This window comes from Saccostrea cucullata, unplaced genomic scaffold (genome assembly GCF_032062105.1).
Source record: "Saccostrea cucullata isolate Sc308-1 unplaced genomic scaffold, CSIRO_AGI_Scuc_v1 ctg1538, whole genome shotgun sequence".
NCBI classification, from domain to species: Eukaryota; Metazoa; Mollusca; class Bivalvia; order Ostreida; family Ostreidae; genus Saccostrea; species Saccostrea cuccullata.
This window is the reverse complement of record NW_026918275.1, coordinates 103,387-124,291: the sequence shown is the minus strand read 5'-3', so window position 1 is coordinate 124,291 and position 20,905 is coordinate 103,387. Positions and strand designations below refer to the sequence as shown.

Below are 20,905 nucleotides of genomic sequence, written 5' to 3'. Positions count from 1 at the left end.
GTAACAAGCTAAAAGTTTTACAGATAAATATAAAATAAACTATTAAAAAAATCCCAAAATCGAATCGGGCAGAGGTGATAAACTTGCTTGAATTGAATTTTCTGCAATCCAACAGAAAATTCAAATCAATCGAGTCTATCGCCTGTAGAAAGGAATATAAAGGGCTAGGAGGTGGATAAAATATACAGATTGGTTAAAGAATGTGCTAAGAATGCCAAAGCTGGAAAGTTTAAAAACTCTTCCCATAGAATTATAAAATTACCAAATCTTGCGCCGTAGATTGCACATTATTTGCATTTAATATATGATCAAAGACTAATGTACAAAATCATAAAGCTACAGTTCTGCAGCTTCATGTACGTTCTGAGTATCTCGTCGTACGACTTATTATGTCGTACGCAAGACTTATTATCTCTTATGTACGACTTAGTATGATCTCGTTCGTACGACTAACTGCAGAAAAATACCTTAGAATCAGAGGCCCGTTTTACAAAAGGACTAACGACTTAAGACCAAGTTAAATTATACATATAACTTTTTAATTAACAGTATATGGAAAATTATTTTAAACTTTTTAAAAAGAATGTGGTAATATATTTTTACACAGACAATTTCAAAGAAAATTATTAATTCTGCAAAATTTTACAATAATCTGACGTTTTGGTCATAGTCCCAAGTTCTTTAGTAAAACGGGCCCCAGAACTCTTTAGTGTGCAGTTTTGAGAGGGTTCTTAGAGCGGATCACCATGTCTTTGTAGATTTCTTTAAATCTCTGTCAGTTAATGATATATGCAAAAGGTTTTCAATAGAAGTTTAAATAAGCTTCCTTTAATTTCGGTGCTTTAATCAACTGTAGTTGATAAAATTGAAAAGCCTTTGATTTGGGAAATTCACAGTGAAAATGAGGAAGAAAATGTATTGATTTGAAAGAGAAAAAAGAAGTTGCCATAGCGTCAGGTCATACATTTAGGTTGTTTCTCCGCTAGTCGGAAAGGCCCGAGAAGTTGCGATTGTAAAAAAAAATGGGGGTTACCGACCTTTCAATGAACAAATATTGTATCCAAATGTAATAGATAATATCCCCCTGCCTCCAATTTTGCGTGCCCAAATCTGAGAGGGGAAATATACAGCGGTTTGTCTAAGAAAATTGTTAAAACATTTCAAGCTTAAAAACATCTAACAATATTAATGTATATTTATAATAAATTTTGTCAGAAACCAGACAGATAGGAATTAATCCGTGATAGAAAAACATTCCTTTTATATATTGATGTACATTACACATTGATCTTAAAAACGTTTGGGTTAAATTTATACAAGCAAGTAAAACACAAGTTTAAAAATTCAATCAAAATATGATCACTATGACAAAAACGAAACAAAGAAATTAAATCAATCGAAATTTCAAAGCTTGCTCAGTGATGAATTATGACGCAATGACAAATTCAACGAATATTCAGACTGCGTCATCTAACAGTTCATATTGTCGACTATCCTCCTGTACGTTTATTGGCTGTTCGTACTGATATCTCTGTGATTGTCGCGTCACGGAAGGCGTCATTGGAAGAGGTGTATTCCACTTTTGATTGGTTCGTTCTTTCTGAATTGGATTCTTCGAGTTCAATTTTCTATGAGATGAAACATAAAAGTCAATGAATAATGAATCTTAATACATGCGTACTGAGTAAAATCTGTAGAAGTATTTCTCTTAAAGAATGTCATTTGTTAGAGTGTTTGGTTTAGAATCGCGGTGAAACGTCCATGCTTCAAATCACACAGCGGTGCGGTAGACCGGTCTCTCTGATGAGACCGTATAAAAGGTCCCGTGTCGTGGTAAGAACTGACGAGAATAAGATCTATAGCTCACTGCACAATTGCTCATAGTGCTAAGCAATCTAATTAAAATAAGATGTTAGATCCATTCGCACACTCCCTACACTAACATCATCCCATAGAGGGTCTTGTCAGAGGTCAGATTCGGAACAATATAGACGTATTCCTTTATACAAATAACCTGTGATTTGCAGGCGATGATTTGATTGGTCGATAAAATTTGAAATCCGAATTTCTAGTAGATTCACGAGTGTATTGCAATTTTCAGCCACCAACAGATTTTTCAAGATTTGCTTTATTTACTAAAATTATTTACCTTCTAATGTGCTTTAGAAGGACAATGATGAAATATGCAGCTAAAGATGACCCAATGGCAATCCCTATGATAGGTCCAATTAAATCCTGCATGCTTGTATTTTGGGATGCTACGAGCATATAATGCAAATTGTGAACTCTACAAGCTAAATGCGAGACAAAATGAAGAAATGAAAATTGATTTGTTAAGAGATTCAAAAGATACTTCAGTAATTTATAAAATTTCATGGATTTCTTATTTTACTTTGATGACAGAGTGGTGAGACATATCCTTCATGACAACCAAGAGGACATAACCCTGTTTCTCTATCGCAGATGGCGTTGTTGAAGCAATGGCTGCTACATTGGAGTTTACAGTTGGGTCCGTACAAGCCATCTTTACAAGCTGAAATATATAAAATATGCTAAATAATAAATTATAAAATAAGTAAATAAAAAACATAATAGACAGTGTTACCTTCAAAAAGATATTCAATGGTTTTCATTTCGGTAAAACACAAGTATGCATGTTTAAGAGAGTTATATATTTAGACTTACTTTTATTACAAAATCTTGATGTCCACCCTGTTTTGCAACCTTTGATACAGGAACCATTTCCCTTGTCACAGATATTACCCAGATAACAGTTCGCACTACATCCGTACCAGCAGTTTTCTCCATACGTCCCTGTGTCACATTCTGCAAAGATTCCACGAGTAAGTGTTTTACTATTACTTTTAAAATAGAATACACGTTTTGAATAATGAACCTTACATTATTACTTCTCCCCCTCCTCCACTCTTTCTCTCTCTTTTTTTTCTTATTTATTTATTTAATTTCAAAAATGCAATCTTGACTTCAGTAAAGACCCCCCGCCTTATCTCTTTAGTTGTTTCAGCTTGACAATTACCTTCATCACACTTTCCAGGTGGTTTCCAACCAGGTGAACAGTTTCCAGGGCAACGTCCAGTCACGTGATGGCACCTTTGATTATCTCTGCATTTTCCACACAGACTCGAGCAGTTAGCTCCGTACATCCCTGGTTTACATGCTGGAAGAGTAAAAATGCATACAGGTATTCATACGAATGATTATGAGAGTGATTACTGGTTAACCTCAACAGAATATTTTATATGTCTAAACGGACTCCAAAAATGAAGGGGGGGGGGGATGATTGTTTTAGAACATAATAAAAATGTATTTGTCACAATGTACGGGTTTATATTATGATCTTTTTCTATTAGGTTGAGAAGCAAAAAAGTAACATGATTTAAATTCATTTTAAAGTTGAAAGTTATAGTAGTCATAATTACGGTTTCCCTTTATTCTAAAACCTACCTTCCTTACAAAGTAGGCCTTTCCAACCTGGGGTGCAGCTGATACATCTCCCATAAAAAGGATTGCAGATTTCTCCATTTAAGCAATTACTGCTACATCGTTGCGAGCAATTTTTGCCATATTCTCCATGGCTACAAGCTGCAAAAGAAATTTTTAATTTAGAATGCGTGCTTAGAAGAGGCATCTGATATTGTTAAAAATGTACATGTAAAAGAATACCAATGTGACACAAAATTGATTGCAACGATACTACTTTGAAATTCTAAGATATTTAGAATATAGTTGTCAAACTCGTTTGATGTCATGTACCATAAAATAGTATGAGAAAAATTTGCCAAAGTTTATCAATATGAAATACCGTATAAGCAGAAATTTTAGCAAGGATTTAATTTTGGTTATTAGCGAGGGTAGTGGGATCGCTAAAATTGAATATCGCTAAAAATTGATTGCGTTTTATTTCTTATAGTTTCTTTAGTGAAAATTCGTAAATCGCTAAAATTTCATCTCGCTAAAAATAAAATACCACTTTTTAAGGATAAATCGCTAAATTTGCGTCTCGCTAAAATTTCCACTTATACGGTAATTGATTCAGCAAAATTACGTTACAATAAGAAAACCAGAAATCTCTGATGAGACTGAAGCTATACTTGTTTCTACGTACAACAAAGGAAAAGTAGCACTTGGATTTGAAATTTTGCAACAGGCAACAATAAATAGAATTATGTACTTTAGTGTAGTGTACATGTTTTCCAAATTTTATTGAATTCAGATCAAAACTGTAGGAGGAGAAGTTTAAGTAACCATTGCAACACCGTTCTTCGAAATCAGAAATTGATCCACTGAATTACTGTAAAAGCACAAATATTCGTGGGGGATGAAATTTCGTTTATTTCGTTATTAACAATAATCAACGAAATTAAATCCCACACGAAATTTTATATGACTATATATTGAATAGGATAACATTCAAAACAACGAAATTAAATGTCAACGAAAATATTTTTGTTGGCAAATCAACGAAATGTTATCCCCACGAAAAATTTTGCTTCTACAGTATATATCTTTGTGTAGTCTACCTGTGTGCCAAGTGAAATTGAAATCACGACGGAATTTCGTACAGAAACTTCTAGTTTAAGTAACCATAGCAACACCGTTCATAGAAATAAAAAAAAACTATGCACTAAATTTTGTATCTTAGTGTAGTCTACTTTTGTGCCAAGTGAAATTGAAATCAGACCAAAACTGAAGAAGGAGTAGCGTTTTAAAGGAATTTTATAGAAATTTCTTTTTTTAGTTACCATGGCAACACCGTTCCTCGAAATCAAAATTTGATCCACTGAATTATGTTTCTTAGAGTAGTGTACATGTGTGCCAAGTTAGATTGAAATTAGACCAAAACTGTAGTAGGCGTAGCATTTTGAAAAAAAAAATGTTTACAGACAGACAGACAGACAGACAGATGAACGACGGACACCTTACTATCGCATAAGTTCTTCTGATCTCAAATCAGTTTTCCCCATGATTGAATCTAACTTACACTGCATCTCACCTATTCCGCTATCGTAGATATTTTTTATGTACTTACATGATTCCGTGTAACCAGTAACAAATAATAACAAAATGCTCACAAACAGGTATATCAGATAATTGTTACTATATAGGTTTGGTCAAGATTGAAATATATATACACGTACATCTCGTTGAATCCACAGGGGGATAGTTTTTTTCAGAACGCTTGATACACAATATGTATAAGGTGAAATAAAGACTAGAGACCTGGCCCACGAGGTGACCTGTCCTGACCTAGGCCGCGTAACGGCCGAGGTCAAGGCAAGTCATCGAGTGGACCAGGTCAAGGATCCTTATTTCACCATGTTGAACTCACAAGGGGTAATCAATTGTTTTATTATACCGATATATATTAAAAAGTATGAATCTCTAACCGTTATTAATTCTTTATTTGATCGGGATCGTGATTCGCTAAACTCCGTATAGTGAAGTTGTTTACATTGACGTCTGTTAGTCGTGTAAGTTTTGCATCATGAGATATTTTGAAATGAGTAAACCGTTTAAGTTAACGACAAAATGTTACCGTATTCTGTATGGTTATGCAAAACAGACCATGCAAAATTTTAAAAACATGTTCTTTTTCTCGAATAATTATTATTTTATGCATTAACTTCACTCAAAAAGGAATTTTTGATTAAGAGGTCATTATATCCCACATGCAATGATTTCTAGGTCAGTATTGCTGTAAACAGTACCATTTTGAGTCATTGTTGTGTATTAAAGTTTTCTTACCAGCCAATCAAACTCGAGTATTATCAACAGAGGTATAATAAAACCACATACAGACCGTTCGCTGAAGTCCATAATAGTTGTATTATATAATCTCTCAAAGTGAATGCACTCACACAGTTCTAACTGAACAGATTTGGCTGTCATTACGTCACAATGTTAAAAAACACGCCTCTAATATTATGACGTCACGTTCTATCTTGCAATATCATTTTCCGCAGACGCGCTTTCACGTCGACAGCGCAAAAGGAGGAATATCACGTTTAGTCCTTTCAGCCAATGAAAATTACGAAAATAATCTTCTTATATAATAACACCTTGTATAGAACGAAAGTAAGAGTGCTATCATGCATCTGCTACATACAATAATGACCCATTTTTCGATATATGTAAAATAATGTTCTGTTCTAAATACTTTCTCATTTACTACTGAAGCGAAGCCGTGTACTGGAATACATATAGATATTTATTCTCAAGATTGACTTTTTACTTACGTGTTTTGCAAATTTGACCTTTGTATCCCTCCGCGCATCCTCCTTCACATAAACCAGAAACGTGATCACACATTTTACCCCTAACGCAATGGCCGCAGTCACTGCTACAATTTTCTCCATAGTTTCCTCCAATGCATCCTACACATCAATCAGAAGTAAATTTCAAAATCTGACTTTAAAAAATCTGAATTTACAATCTGAAATTATGCTGACTTGATATATACAGTACTTCATTAAATATATCAAACATTTATCAAAGAGCCAAATTACTCATAAATTTATTTACGAAAAGATACGCATATGTGCTGATGTGTAACATAAAAAAAACTTTAAGATTGAAATAATTTATTATATGTGGACGAGTATCATTGCTTATACTTATAATATAAAAGGAAATCATGCGTGGTATCCCAACCCATGGCCCATATTCATTTAAATTGTACATTTCACATGCAAATTTTAATACATGTATTACACTGAACTGTCTCCACCTACTTGTATTGCATTGTAATCCTGTGAAGCCAGCCGCACAACCAAACAAACACTCCCCTGTAGAGCTATCACATGTTACGTTATTACAGAACTCACTGCAGTGTGTGGTACAGTTAGGACCAAAGAAACCATCATTGCCTTTTATAGGAAAAAGACATAGTTTATCTTCTCTAGCATTAGCAGACTGAACAAATATCTAACCTAAAATGACATCACTTTTTTCTCAAAGTAGAAGATCGAGCTGAAACTTCTGATAATACTCTTTCTTTTGAATTCAATCAAACTTGCTTGGCAAATTAATGTGCTTATAAAAGTTTTATATATTATTCAAAGGAGTAATATTTCTCTTGCATTGAACAGGTTGCTATGTGCAGTTCTTACATTTATCACATTGCTGACCCTGCCTTCCGTCGATGCATTCTTGACAATATCCGGTCACTATATGACATTCACGTCCTAGACAGTTATCTGGACATGGTCTATCACAGTTCTTCCCATACACAAAATCCTTGCTACAACCTAGAAATCATCCGACTAAAACTTAAATCTTCCAAATTTGAAAGTAAATAAATCAAAAAAAAAAAATCTAAAAATATTTTTAACGAACCATTAAGTAAACTTAAGGTATGTCACTCGTCAGCTTTTTAGAAAAGTTTACGCAGAAGCAGTTACTTCAAAACTACTTATTAAATTTCGATTTTTATAACATATTTGAATTCAACAATGTAAATTTTTTAACATTCAACGAAAAAACTGCTCAAAAATCTACAAAGAAGCAAGATTTATGAGGGACTATTTTTTTTGGTGGAAGGATATTAAGCAGAAAATTTTGCAAATCTGCACATTTATAAAATTTAATGTAATGGAAATTTAGCCTCACATAATTTTACTCGTCGAATATTTTCCGTTTTGATATTGCTAAAAATATTTAATATAGGTCTTAATTTATATTTTTAGACTAAGTTTTACACCTTCCCTCTACAAACTTTTCCAAAAAATGAAAAAATATTAAAGAAATCAAGATCAAATTTACACCAGTTTTTGCCTGATGAAAATCACATATTTTGACAAATATTTCAAAATTAACATCACTGACCCCATCTTTTTCTTTCATTATTTTCAACTACTCGATACTTGTGACTGATCAGCACTTAAGTCGTAAAAAGTTTGATATAAGAACATTTTTTATTGCCTATTAAGTTTTTTAATACCCCAAATATGTTATTTTTTAGTGCAAAAAGTTCACACAATAATTTACGCGCATTATTTTGCAAGATTTGTTTAATGATAAATATTATTCAAACTATTTTACGTAAAATAACATTATATTTATTGCCATGCTTACACCTGATAAAATATAGTAAGGGTTTAAGTAATTAACTAAAGAGATGAAATTTAAGTGCAAAAAGGTCAACTTAAATGTACCGTAGATCAGTAGGATGCACACTGACCCCCTATTTTCTTTGCGATTTTGAGTTACACTTTATGAGTACTTATCCAAAATATACTTCTCAAAAAATCCTTGATTTAACAAATTTCAGGAGTGACTTACCTTAAGGTTCACTTAAATAATTTTGCAAATTGGAGGCAGTGCTATCAAAAAATTAAAAGATGTGGGATCAGGCGCAATGGACAACTGAGCTTCCCCTGTGAAGCGGTCGAAACAGCCGTCTTCTGCCCATGATTTGGAGGAACAGAAAAATCCATAGACAAATCAGTGTGTAAATAATTCCTAATTATTAGTATGAAAGTACAAGATATCAATTGTAAAAAATACCGAATACTTGAACTTCACAAAGATCTGCTATTGTTGAAGTCGGTCGCGATCCCTGTGGCACAACCGCTCCACCTCCTCGCTCATTGTAATAGGTTACGTATCGTCCGTGTGTTACACAAACATGCTCAGACAGAAGAGGGGGTAGCTTATCCTCATTCTTGTAACACAAAAATCCATCTTTAATCCCTGTTGTATTCGACACATAGAGTGCAAAACCCGCATGGCTTTCAACTCGATTTGCAACTTTTGGGAGAGAAAAAATCATGAAAATACATTGTAGACAAAAACAACCAAGAAATCAAACTATGCCTACACATAGTGTGAACCTTTCATACATCAGGATGTATTAAATCAGATTATTTATATTAAAACACAAAACCTCGGCTCTAATCGCAGAAAAATGCAAATTGCAGCTAGCCGTTTCAACCTACCACTTCAGATCTATACTGGGGGTGTTGAATGTGAATAATTCATTAGTATAACTTTGTGCTGCATAGAATTTAATGCCATGACAGTAAAATTATCTCATCGTCTGCATTTGCTATCAGCTTTATAATCGGGAGTCAAGATTACTCTGTATATATTGAATATTCAACATACAGACATGGAAAAACAATATTTAACTGACATTTTAAAGTTCAGCGATTAAACAACAACAACAAATATTCGATGTCATCAGAAGCCAGTAGGTGCTTAGCAGGAAAAAAGTATTTCTCTGGCGCCTGCAAGACAAGTTTCTTGTGCCAACATCGTAAATAACTGACGGTTGCCAGATAGAATATTTTTTTCTACCTGGTATCTGCCGCCCGATTGGTGCAGTGGTTATAGTCGCCAAGAAAGGAATTGATCGTTACGTCGCGTGTTCGAATCCCACTGCCCTTCAGATGAGACCGTATTAACCGAGGTTGTGTGTCGCAGTAGGTGCTGGCACGAAAAAAGTTCCAACTCTGCTCAAAAGCCATAAAAGCCGATTATAAGTTAGAGTCTGTAGCAAATAGTGGAGTCTCCATAAGAGTGAAAAAGTCTCCAGAGGGACAGTCAACCTAGCTGGTACCTACTGGCTTCCAATTATGTAATGTTTTAGTAATAAAACAGATTACTCAGTTATACCAACCATGTTGGTCACTGTCGTTCCGATAGAAGACTTTAATACTGTATATGTTTCTTGTTGCTTGTAGATCCACTCTCCACCAAACAATTGGGTCAAAGTTCGTTCTGGCACAGCTATTTCTGGCCGCTCTCTGATCCGTATTTCCGTCCACAGCCAAAACCGCGGAAAAATTCACTACCGACGTAAAGGTTGAGCTCTGAACTGCTGGTTTATTCAGTGCAAGGTTTTCTGTAAGCATGACACGGTATTTCATTAAATAATGTATAAAGTATTTGTTAAAAAAAAAAACTTTGATATATCGCGTTTTTTTTTTACACGTACGTCTTAATTTTGAGCATAAATAGGGTCTGTATTTTCAAGGACTTTTTTTTCAAATCAATGGAATATCGACATATTCTCCGAACCACGGTATATTAATCAACAATAAAACAAATTTTAAAGTGCCTACGCAACAAAAAAGGTACATACACGTACAAACTTTTCTTTTGAGATAGTCTTTAACAAGGCGACAATATGATTATATACACATACTAGCTAGGTTTATTGACCCAGAGGTGTTTGTAAAGCTCTCCACTTTGATTTACTCTCATGCATCGAAATTAACCCTTAAACACAACACTTACCTCTTCTGCATATTGTTGATTCTCTTGCATCACAATTTACTTTCCAAGTCGCCCACGTGGCGCAGTGGTTAGAATCGCAAAGTAAGGAGTTGATCCTTACGTGGCGGGTTCGAATCCTACTGTGGAACGTGGAGACCGGTCCTTCGGGCGAGACCGTATAAATTGGGGTCCCGGTTCGCAGTAGATGTTGGCACGAAAAAGATCCCTCACTGCTCAATGGCCCTGAGTGCCGAGTATAGTACATATTTTGTAACTCTCCATCGGCAAGTGGTGGCGTCTCTGTATGAGTGTAAAATTCTCAAGAGGGACGTTAATCAACATACAATCAATCAATCCTACATCTAAAATTATTTTCTTGTACCAAGATTAACTCCCCTGTACCGCAATCTACTCTCCTCCATCATAAATTACTCTCCAAACCCAAGCTTTAATCCCCCGCACGACAAATTACACTCCCGTATCACGTACGATTCCCCCTCTCGCGTCACGAATTACACTGCGGCACAACGATCTCTCCTATGCCACAACTCAATCCCCTGCACCATAGATTACTCTGATACACACAATTTAATATCTTGTACCACAATTACTCTCCTGCTCAGCAAATTACTCTACTGCAAACACAATGTATTCTAGTATCTCCTGCACTAAAATTTACTCACTTGCACCACATTTTACTCTCCTGTATTACTTATAACTTTTCAGCACCACAATTTACTCTCCTCAACAACGATTCAATATTCTGATGCATTTTCTCCTCGTTTTTCATAAATAAAAGGCACAATTTCAAATATTTTTAGTTAGTTTACCTAAAAAAAAATATGTCCCGAATAAACCTATTTTATCAAACTATATTTGTAAGAACTCGATTTTGTAATTTAAAAAAAAAAATCTGAAAAGACACACTGTCTTAACTTAACACCACATCTCAACTCTATTTGTTTGCTTAAGGGGGAAATAGTAAACATTTATTAAAATTAACCAGGAAATTATAAGGATTTTTTTTTCAAACCTGTAATCAATATGGGGAACTATCTGTCTTTGTTTGATAATATACATGTACTTTGATGTATATAGGTCGTCTAATATGTGAAGTAATTGTAAAGATCTCCGTAGCCTTTGAATTTATGATGAAAAAAAATTATATCGTAAAAAAGAAAAGTAACCCCCTTCCTCCAAGCAGCACTGAAGTTAAAAAAACCCAATTGTTTTGTTAATTTCATAATTAACCATTTTTTGGGAAAGAGAAACAATGTATTTATTATTTAAGAATCTATAGGCAAATACTGAAGAGAGAGAGAGAGAGAACATATCTTGTAAGCATTAGATAAAAAATTTACATGTACATTGTAATTTTAATATTTACCATATCCTTGAATCCCTGTAAACTGTAAGATAAGGCTGAAAGCAGTCGCTACATACTCCATGCCGAAAATATATAAAGGAAACAGACAATTTTTTAAAAATCAATTCAGAGTTTTCAATTCAGTAATATAATAAAAGTAATAGTTCCTGTCGCTAAATACAACCTTTCACAAATACCCAACAGTAGGTATATTCAATCACTTGTTTAAAACTACCAAAGAAGTGAAATAATAGATAAAATTACCTGGTGGATCTTTATTTTATGTCGAACATGAATGTTTCCATTATGTAAGTACATTTATAAGAATATCCAGGCAAAGGATGGTAAGCTTTAGGGTTTTCGTTTCACTATACAGATTTTCATATTAAAGGTATGGAGTAAAAATACGCCTTTTCGGTACCTCTATAATATATATTTACATTTGCATTTTTTTGTTCTTAGATGAATCCATTGAAGAAAAAATATGTTCAATTCTATATGAACTTATTTGGGGGTCAGAAGTCTTATAGAGGCGAGGTCATATCTTGTTTACATATTATATTTTTGTTGATTTCAGAACTTCTAAGTTAAAAGTGATGAAAAAGATGAAACATATAGATATTTTTTATTTAACCGATGTTTAAAAGATCTTCCTTTGTTCTGAAGAATGTTTTAAAGACGTTCGATCCTAAGCTTTTCAACGGATTTTGGTCCTGTCCTTTATTTATTAAATCTTGCATCATTTTTAAGTTCGGACATCAAATCTGAATTCTACAATGCAAATTGATCTAAATTTAATTAATTTTCAATTAAATTTCATTCAAGTAGAATTAAGATAGGGACTATATTTTATTGGGGAAGGTTTTTCAGAAGAAAATGATCCGTTTTTTCCCTTTTGAAATACCGGGATAACAATACTGTTTATTTTAGATTCCTATTTTTCATGCTGGTTGCACACAAAGCTGTTTTTGCGGTGAAATGTGAACTATGCTGGTTCTGAAATATCTCCTAATTTTTTTCTTATGAGGTCTTTCAACGAAATGTGACAAATATAGTTAATATATTTTGAAAATCCGGGAAAAAACTGAGCCAATTTTATCGTAAAATTGACATTTTTTGAAAGTAATATCTGAAAATTTACATCATAGACCCCAAACTCTGATGTTCTTTTCAAAATATTTAAGATAACCTTGACCTATTTGCTAAAATTCAGAAAAAGTTTAAGACTTTAAAATAATTTTCTAGCTATTTAAATTTTCAATTCCAGAAATATAACATTTTATTAGTGCAGAAAGGTCAAATGTTTGATTATGCAAAGCAGTTTGAAACTTTTTCTTAGCCACAGTTTTAAAGTGTCTTTTTTTAAAATAGACTTAGAGAGTTCCTTTTGTTTCATGCTTTAGTTGGATAGAAATGCTTGAAATTTTATCACAATCTTCTCTGAGGCATACTTTATGGTGGGATATATTTTTGGTTAAATCCGATATCAACTTCCTGTTTGTCTGTGCGTCTGTCCGTTTCATACATAACAAATTTTCGTCGCACTTTTATCAGCAACTACTCATCGCAAATGCTTGAAATTTTAACACAATCTTCTCTGATGCATGGCATACGGTAGAATACATTTTTGGTCAAATCCGATGTCAACTTCCTGTTTGTTTGTGCGTCTGTCTGTTTCATACATAACAAATTTTTCGTCGCAATTTTCTCATCAACTACTCATAGCTGATGCTTGAAACTTTAGTACACTCTTTGCTGGGGCATGCCATATGGTGGGAATAATTTTGATATGAATCTGATGCAAATTTCATATTTTTCTGTGCATCTGTCCGTAATTAAACTTGTGTATATTAATATGATAGTGTTTCTTCACATCAGAGCGGGGGTATTCCTAGTGAGCATTGGCTCACAGATTTCTTGTTTTAAACAGATAGAATCAACTATACAGCAAGAAAGAAAATCAGTGATGGTTTTTTGTAGATTGTGTAAACTAAACGTGCAGAGAGTCAACAGGTCGTCATTTACCATAGCTCTGCTGGGAAGGACAGAAATGTGACATATGCTGAAAGTGGTGATAGCTAAGTAACCGGATTGGTCATGTGAAAAAGGCATCGTTTAGTAACTACGAATAAAAGTTATAAGTCCAAGTAAATGTATTTATGACAATTCGTTTCCAATGTCGTAAATTACAAGATAGAAACTCTTGATCATTATGAATAATGATTAGATGTAAAGAAGAGTAACTAAGTTACAGAACAGTACTGAAAGTTCTGTGTCTTGTTTTTATATTTGCATTTTCACGTAAAATATATGCATGTCATCGGAAATAAGGATACAACAATGTATTTTATTCAAAATGTCTATGAAATATATAGGTTTCAGAGAAATCGTACAGTTGAAAATAATGTAGGTCCCTTTTATCAACATTTTACATAGGAAATGCATTGAAAATTGTGAAGGTATTGATTCGACAAAATCTAAAGAGGAAGGCTTGCTTGATGGTTAAAAAAATTTCCCTGTATATTTATTTGTAAAACTTTGATCCGCCATTGTGGCCCCGCCCTACCTCCGGAGGTCATGATTTGAACAAACTTGAATCTTCACTACCTGAGGATGCTTCCCTATAAGTTTCATCTTTCCTGACACAGTGGTTCTTGAGAAGAAGATTTTTAAAACATACCACTAAATTTTCACTATTTCTGAATTATCTCCCCTTGAATAAGGGAGTAGCCCTTTATTAGAACAAACCTGAATTCCCTTCACCCAAGGATACTTTGTGCCATGTTTGGTTGAAATTGGCCCAGTAGTTCTGGAGAAGAAGATGAAAATATGAAAAGTTTACAACGACGATGACAACAACAACGACAGACAACGGACAAATTTTGATCAGGAAAGCTTACTCGAGCCTTTGGAGTTCTCTGGGAAATGAACTTACAATGAAGCGCATTGAAGTGGTAAAATTTCCCGTTCGAATGGAACGTTTTGAGCTATCTTTAGAATGTTTATTGTCATCTTATGACACGCCCATTTCTTTAGAAATGGATAAAACGGTCAATTTGTTTATTCGAATACCTGTAGAACAGGTTTTCCTTAAATATAATAGCCAATCAAATTGACGGTGTAAATAAACACCGAGTAAACGCGTGTTCGACCGAAACATGTGTTGTGGTAACATCAATAGACATGATAAGTTAAAAAATATGTTCATATTCGTTGCAATTTGAGTTTTACAGAAGCAGGAAGTCTCTAATCCTTTCTTCCCTTTTTTATAGCCCCATTTCAGTGTAACTCATGTTGTTTACGGCGAAGAGTGGGATACCCTAAAACATTACGACGAATATTTCTTTCTCGTTTCTAAAAATATGGGCGTGTCATTGTGTTATAACTGACCTTCAAAACATGACTCAGAACGTTTCATCCAAACGGAAAATTATACCACTTCAATGCGCTTCATTGTAGTTGGTATGTGATCAAATCTACTGAGAAGCCCTTCGGGCTTTACAGGATTTCATCACATGGCCAACTTAGTTCATTTCGTAGAGAACTTTACACTTTGTTGTTTGTTTCTTAAATATTCATGCATAAACTTGTTTGTTCTTTTTTTGACTGGAAATGCACATGTTAAATTCGTCTTATTCCTTAAAAAAAAAAACTTGTGACTACACAAATCGACCAAGTTAAATTAAAATAAGCTTCATCCGTTTATAATTTAATTTCAGTTTCGACAATAAGACATTTTTTTTTATCAAAAAATGGCTCTAAATTCAATATATTTCAAAAGTAACCTTAAGAGGAGTGATGCGTTTTTGACAAAATGTATTAACTCATTGTGATATAGGTAACTTATGTTATTAAGAAGGCACGCGAATTTCTAGCTCTACTGGTCAGAGACCAGAAGAGTTTATACGATAGTTATGCGTCCGGCGTCCGTCTGTCTGTCTGTCTGTCTGTAAACAATTTTTCAAATACTACTCCTCCTACAGTTCTTGTCTGATTTCAATATAACTTGGCACACAACTTGACTACACGAAGATACATAATTCTGTATATCAGTTTTTGATTTCGATGAACTGCTAGTTTTCTCTTCCATTGTTTTAAGTACATACCAGTAGAGCTTCAGTCTCGACAGAGACTTCTGGTTTCAAATGACTCACAAGAAGATAAATACTATAACATAAACTATGTTGATATTTACCGCAAAGTGTTTATTCTGCCGAGAAATAATCCCATGTAATAGATGGCGAAAAAAAGCAATTTCTGTTTTACTTGCAGAAAAAGCAATTTCTGTTTTACTTTTCATAAACTCATTTAAGATTAAGGGCAAGAATATAGACGTTTTACATTTATAAATTATGAATCAATATGTAAAAGTGAGTTTTTAGTATTTAGATGCTGCCAGAAGTGTGGTAGCGAAGCGTAATACATGTACGCCCACTGTAGACTTATTTCAGGTAAGAAAGGAACTTATTGACTGCAACAACCGTATCCGTAAAGGTGCTTAAGATAATTCATTATCGATTGCAAGTACCAGGCCCCAGGATCTTGTTTATCAGACCAATAAACTTACATCGCCTGTTAAATATTTATGTTTAAATTAATATCTGAATTCCTAGGTGTTAACATTTTATGAAGCAACATAGAAATATACATGTATATTCCCTTAACGTTTGCTTTACTTCTACAACATTTAAGTACGGCATATAGAATTCAATTTGAGCTTAGGATGTTTCATGATCCACGCGGGGCCTGGGAACCTAATTAAGCAAATAGCGTAACTTGGTGATATAATTAAAAGGACGTTCAAAGCAAGAGAGATGCATTTATTTATTAAGGTTAGGTATACTATTTAACAATTAAAAGGAGAAACCATCCGAGCCTTTTTATCTAAAATATCTTGAATACTTGCATGTAATAACGTCTGTTAAACGCATGTATAAAAGCAAGAAATTAAAGAAAACAATCAATATCAACATCATTCCGAAACAGTTACATGAAATTGATTTTGAGATAAATGTCTTTTTGAAAGAATTGTACAATATAAGTTTGTTTTTTTTAACAAAGAATCTACTTCATACATTTTCAGACTTATTTTTTTCAGGCTTAGTACATCAAACTCATTTATGCTAGGAATTAAAATAATTATTTGGTTCAGACTTGTACAAAAAAGTGCATTGAAATTAATTGAAAACTTTCCTAAACTGTAACATGTCTATAGTTGAAGCAGGTTTTTCACAAATAAACGTAAATTGATCATTGCACTTAGCATTATTCTATTGGCCATAACTTCGCATGTTAATCTAGTTAGATAGTGTTCCATCGTGCGGTTCTCCCGGTACCCAGTTTGTATAGACAATTGCTGTGTTTGATTGTGCCCACATAAAGGTTCCTTCTGTTGTGATGTCATTTCCGCCCGACCATGTTGAACAGAATTGAGCGCTGGCACAAACATCTACAAGAAAACATTGATGTAACCATCAATTGTTGCCCGGGAAATATATAAAGTAAACAATGAAAATGAATCTTGATCAACAAATCGCTTCGATATTTGTAAAAAGGCATGCGTCTAATTGATGGAGACGATAGTCGCAAATATTAAAAAAAAAAACAAACAAAACTTGTAGTCGGATAAAAATCAATTAAAAACGATACCATTTTAAACTTTATCATTTCCTCAAGTAAATGTTGGCTGCATAAAATATAAATTGAAGTAAGACACATGCATCATTTATATCTAAAAATCTATTAATTTTCAATTTTAGAATATAAAACTCGATCTGTGCAGAGTACGTTTTTATCCGAGAAGTAAAATTCGATGTTCTAAAAAAAGGGACGTGTCGTTGTTTCGATAGTAACTTTATATTTTCAATATGAAAAACATATATATTTTTACAGATTCACTTTATGGAAGTAAGTATATTATGTATCTCGTAATTTATAAACGGAATGAACATTCTGATTAACAATCTTTTCAATGTATAGAAAACCTTTAATTCTACATAGCTACTCCCACCTCAATCCCCATACACCAACACTTAAACTTATATGTATAGAGCAGCCCGGTCCTCCGGGCTGCAATAAATGTAGAAATACATGAATTAAAAGCATAACTGGAAGAAACTTGCATATTTGGGTCACACTGCTGTAATAACTTCTTAACGAGGAAAATAATGCAATCTTAAAAAAAGAAAAAATGGTTGCCCTCTCCCGACTGACTGCTCCTGACTAAATATGGCCCGATTCAAAACTTTTTGAAATTTCAGAACACCATTTTTTTGTCCCCCGCTTTCGCGAAAGCGAAGGGACATTAAATATCATTCGTCTTTAAGTCAGTCTGCAGACTGTAGTTCTGCCCGTCCATCATATTAATTTTAACCCTGGCCTTATCTTTTGATTGAGAAGGTATAATGGTCTTTGTGCCTTTCCGATCGCCATAAGATTTTCCTTTTCTCAAGCGTAAAATTCCTGTAGTAACCCATAATGCAATTCTCATTCGGCTGATTTGCTAGTTAAATTCATGTTAGTGCTTGATTTGCTTATCTGACGCCAAAAAATATAGTCCCAGTTCCCGTGCAAAAATATTTGAGCCAGTGTATGAGAAAAGGGGTCTTATGACATAACGTCATAATGCTCAGAAAACGTCATAAACGTCAGAATATTGCGCGGTCCGCATTTTCAAAGACGCTCCAACTTCAAAGTAAAAAATAGATTACCTACGCTATTGAACATGTTGAACGTCATCAATTGATCATGATAGTAGACACCACCAGGATTTCTTCGCTGTTCAATTCATGGACTGAAAACGTCGGGATATCATACCGGTTGGAACTATTACGGTATCAAAAACGGTTTACGACGTTTTATCAAAAATTGGGAAATTCTGATATGCTAATGTAAGATTATATTTCAAGAAAAATTAAACACTGTTAGTGAGTCAGAATAAAGTTTATTGTCAAAACAAAATCTTGAAATTTAACCATTCTATTCCTTTGTGTTATAAAAAGTGTGATTGCTCGGTTCAAGATTTCCTGATTTAATTCATCATCATTTGTGGAAGAACAGCAAATTCTCATTAAATGATCTAATGAAGAATTAGTAAGTCTATTTCTCAAGGTTGTGCACAGCAAGTTCATTAAACTGAAAGATCTTTCAACAGCTGCTGTTGTAGATGGAACTGTAAGGGCAAGTCCAAGAAGAGGCATCATATTTGGAAAAACTGTTTCTTAAGACTGGGTCCTCTCTCATATGTTGGTACTGTTTCAAAGGTGAATCGATGCCCCTTGATCTAAAAATAATTTATGAATGATATAATAACTATCAATATATTAGATATAGATATCAACATCACTATAATCATGAAATAATATAATCAATGAATCAGTATCAGAGTCATTTAAGGTTCCTCAAATACAGATGAAAAATTCAGTATGAGTAAGATTTAAACATACATGCTATTCTCCGTAAATAATCCAGTCAATATATATAAATTATATTTTATAATCATCATACATTTTCTATAACAAGAGGCCCACGGGCCTTATAGGTCACCTGAGTATCATGTAACAACTTTCCAGCGATTGTATTTGGTTCGTGTTTTAATCCAAAGTCATGAAATTCACAAATTTTGAAGGAGGCACTATTGCTTATCAAAGGGCAGATTTCAAAGCATTAATTTATTTTAGTCAAAGTACCCCCCTGGTACCCCTGACCCAGCGGCCCTGAAATTATCTATTTTGAAAGAGGCCCCTTTCTTCATTATAAGGCCAGCATTTTTTATGCTTAAGTTTAGTTATGAAATGAGAATAATTTAATTCTGATTGTAACGCTGTATTTGATTGGATAAAAAATTTACTTCATATTGTATAAAATGGGTTGCCTACGTCACAATGACTTACGTCAAAAACGTATCAATCCGCTTGACGTTACATTCAAATTTTGTACAAATTGAAGTCATTTTATTAGAACAATCACCTTTTTTTCTTGCATCAAATGAATGAAAATTAAATTATAAGCAATGAATTTAATAGCTACCCATTTTATACGGTATAAACTGGGTTGGAACAGTTTACGCTTTTTTATAAACCGCTTCGCGGTTTATAAAGCGTAAACTGCCCCAACCCAGTTTATACCGTATAAAATGGGTAGCTATTAAATTCATTCCTTAAATAAAAAAGTCCCGAAGGAGAAGGAAATAAAAAAAAATTTTGATAAATCAATTATTAACATTTGTACATTCTTTTTTTAAGCTATTCTAATAGGCTCCTTACCACTGGACACTTAATGCTTACAAATAGGAAAGTAGAACATTTAATTGCTTATTTCATCATCTGCCAGTTTGGGCCAGTTATATTTAAATTTTGTGATGTTGGTCAAAATATATTTTAAAAAATCAATTCTTTAAAAGTCTTTCAATATATCTTCATTTTTTAAATATGTGTTAGGTAAATGTATAGACATTACTTGTTGCCTAAAATTATAAAACTCCTATCATAAAACAGACAGGGAGTATTGGGGAGTAGGATGAACATTTTTTCAATTAAGTTAAGTGTAAAATAATTTTTCTGGCTTATACAAATGATACTACATGCCTGTATATATTTGTATATTCTTGCCTTTTAATAGTTGAACTTTCCAAGTCCGGCATGTACAACAAACGCAGCCCGAATTCTACCATGCATTAAGTTTATCAATATCTTAATCTGAGCGAAATAAATATTCTTGTGCATTTTTAAATGCCTGTTTTTCAGATATTGTGGTCGAATTTTCTCTGACTTGGCGTAGTGTAGTAACCCTTGGACTTCCGGTCAAGGAACTGTCATTCATGCTTTTGAAACACATGAGCCCGAAAAGTCGTTATGTAGTGTATATTTGAATCTGTAGCTCTCCCTTTTCTTTATTTTGAGAATTTCCAACATTAGCAATGAAAATGCGTGCTTTCAGTTAGTTTGAGGAAATACAGGCATTACATCCAGAAAAGAAAGAAGGATATTTTTTTCCGGATTTTTAGTACAAGACTTATGATTAACAGGAACAATTAAAACCTTGAAATCCCAAAATATAGTCAATAATTTTATTAAAAATGTTAATTTTTGATTTCTGTTCAGATGGCTAAAAATCAACTTCCAGTAATGGAATGAAAATCATTCAACCGTTAAATGACTGATTTGGCAAAGTAAAAGATGTCCTAACTTTTTTGGTACATAGTTATATCCTGTTCATAATTTCCACCCCTTAAATTAGGGTGTTGCGTTTCTATTGACGGTGAGTATATTTCGCAGTATTTGCATACATAGCCCCATTTGG

At 33.5% G+C, this 20,905-nt stretch overlaps 2 protein-coding genes across 2 annotated transcripts; both read right to left on the bottom strand.

Annotated features, from left to right (window-relative positions):
* Positions 1-2,155: 2,155 nt before the first annotated feature.
* Positions 2,156-3,162, bottom strand: LOC134261095 (uncharacterized). Its single transcript, XM_062743570.1, has 4 exons — positions 3,038-3,162; positions 2,686-2,826; positions 2,393-2,533; positions 2,156-2,258 (listed from the first exon to the last, which is right to left on the bottom strand). Exons 1-4 carry the CDS (start codon positions 3,041-3,043, stop codon positions 2,229-2,231), a joined length of 318 nt encoding a protein of 105 aa, XP_062599554.1. The 5' UTR covers positions 3,044-3,162; the 3' UTR covers positions 2,156-2,228.
* Positions 3,163-3,454: 292 nt separating this feature from the next.
* Positions 3,455-9,875, bottom strand: LOC134261127 (multiple epidermal growth factor-like domains protein 10). The gene is made up of 5 exons (XM_062743588.1): positions 9,641-9,875; positions 7,131-7,268; positions 6,753-6,887; positions 6,258-6,395; positions 3,455-3,603 (listed from the first exon to the last, which is right to left on the bottom strand). Exons 1-5 carry the CDS (start codon positions 9,873-9,875, stop codon positions 3,455-3,457), a joined length of 795 nt encoding a protein of 264 aa, XP_062599572.1.
* Between the last annotated feature and the right edge of the window lie 11,030 nt (positions 9,876-20,905).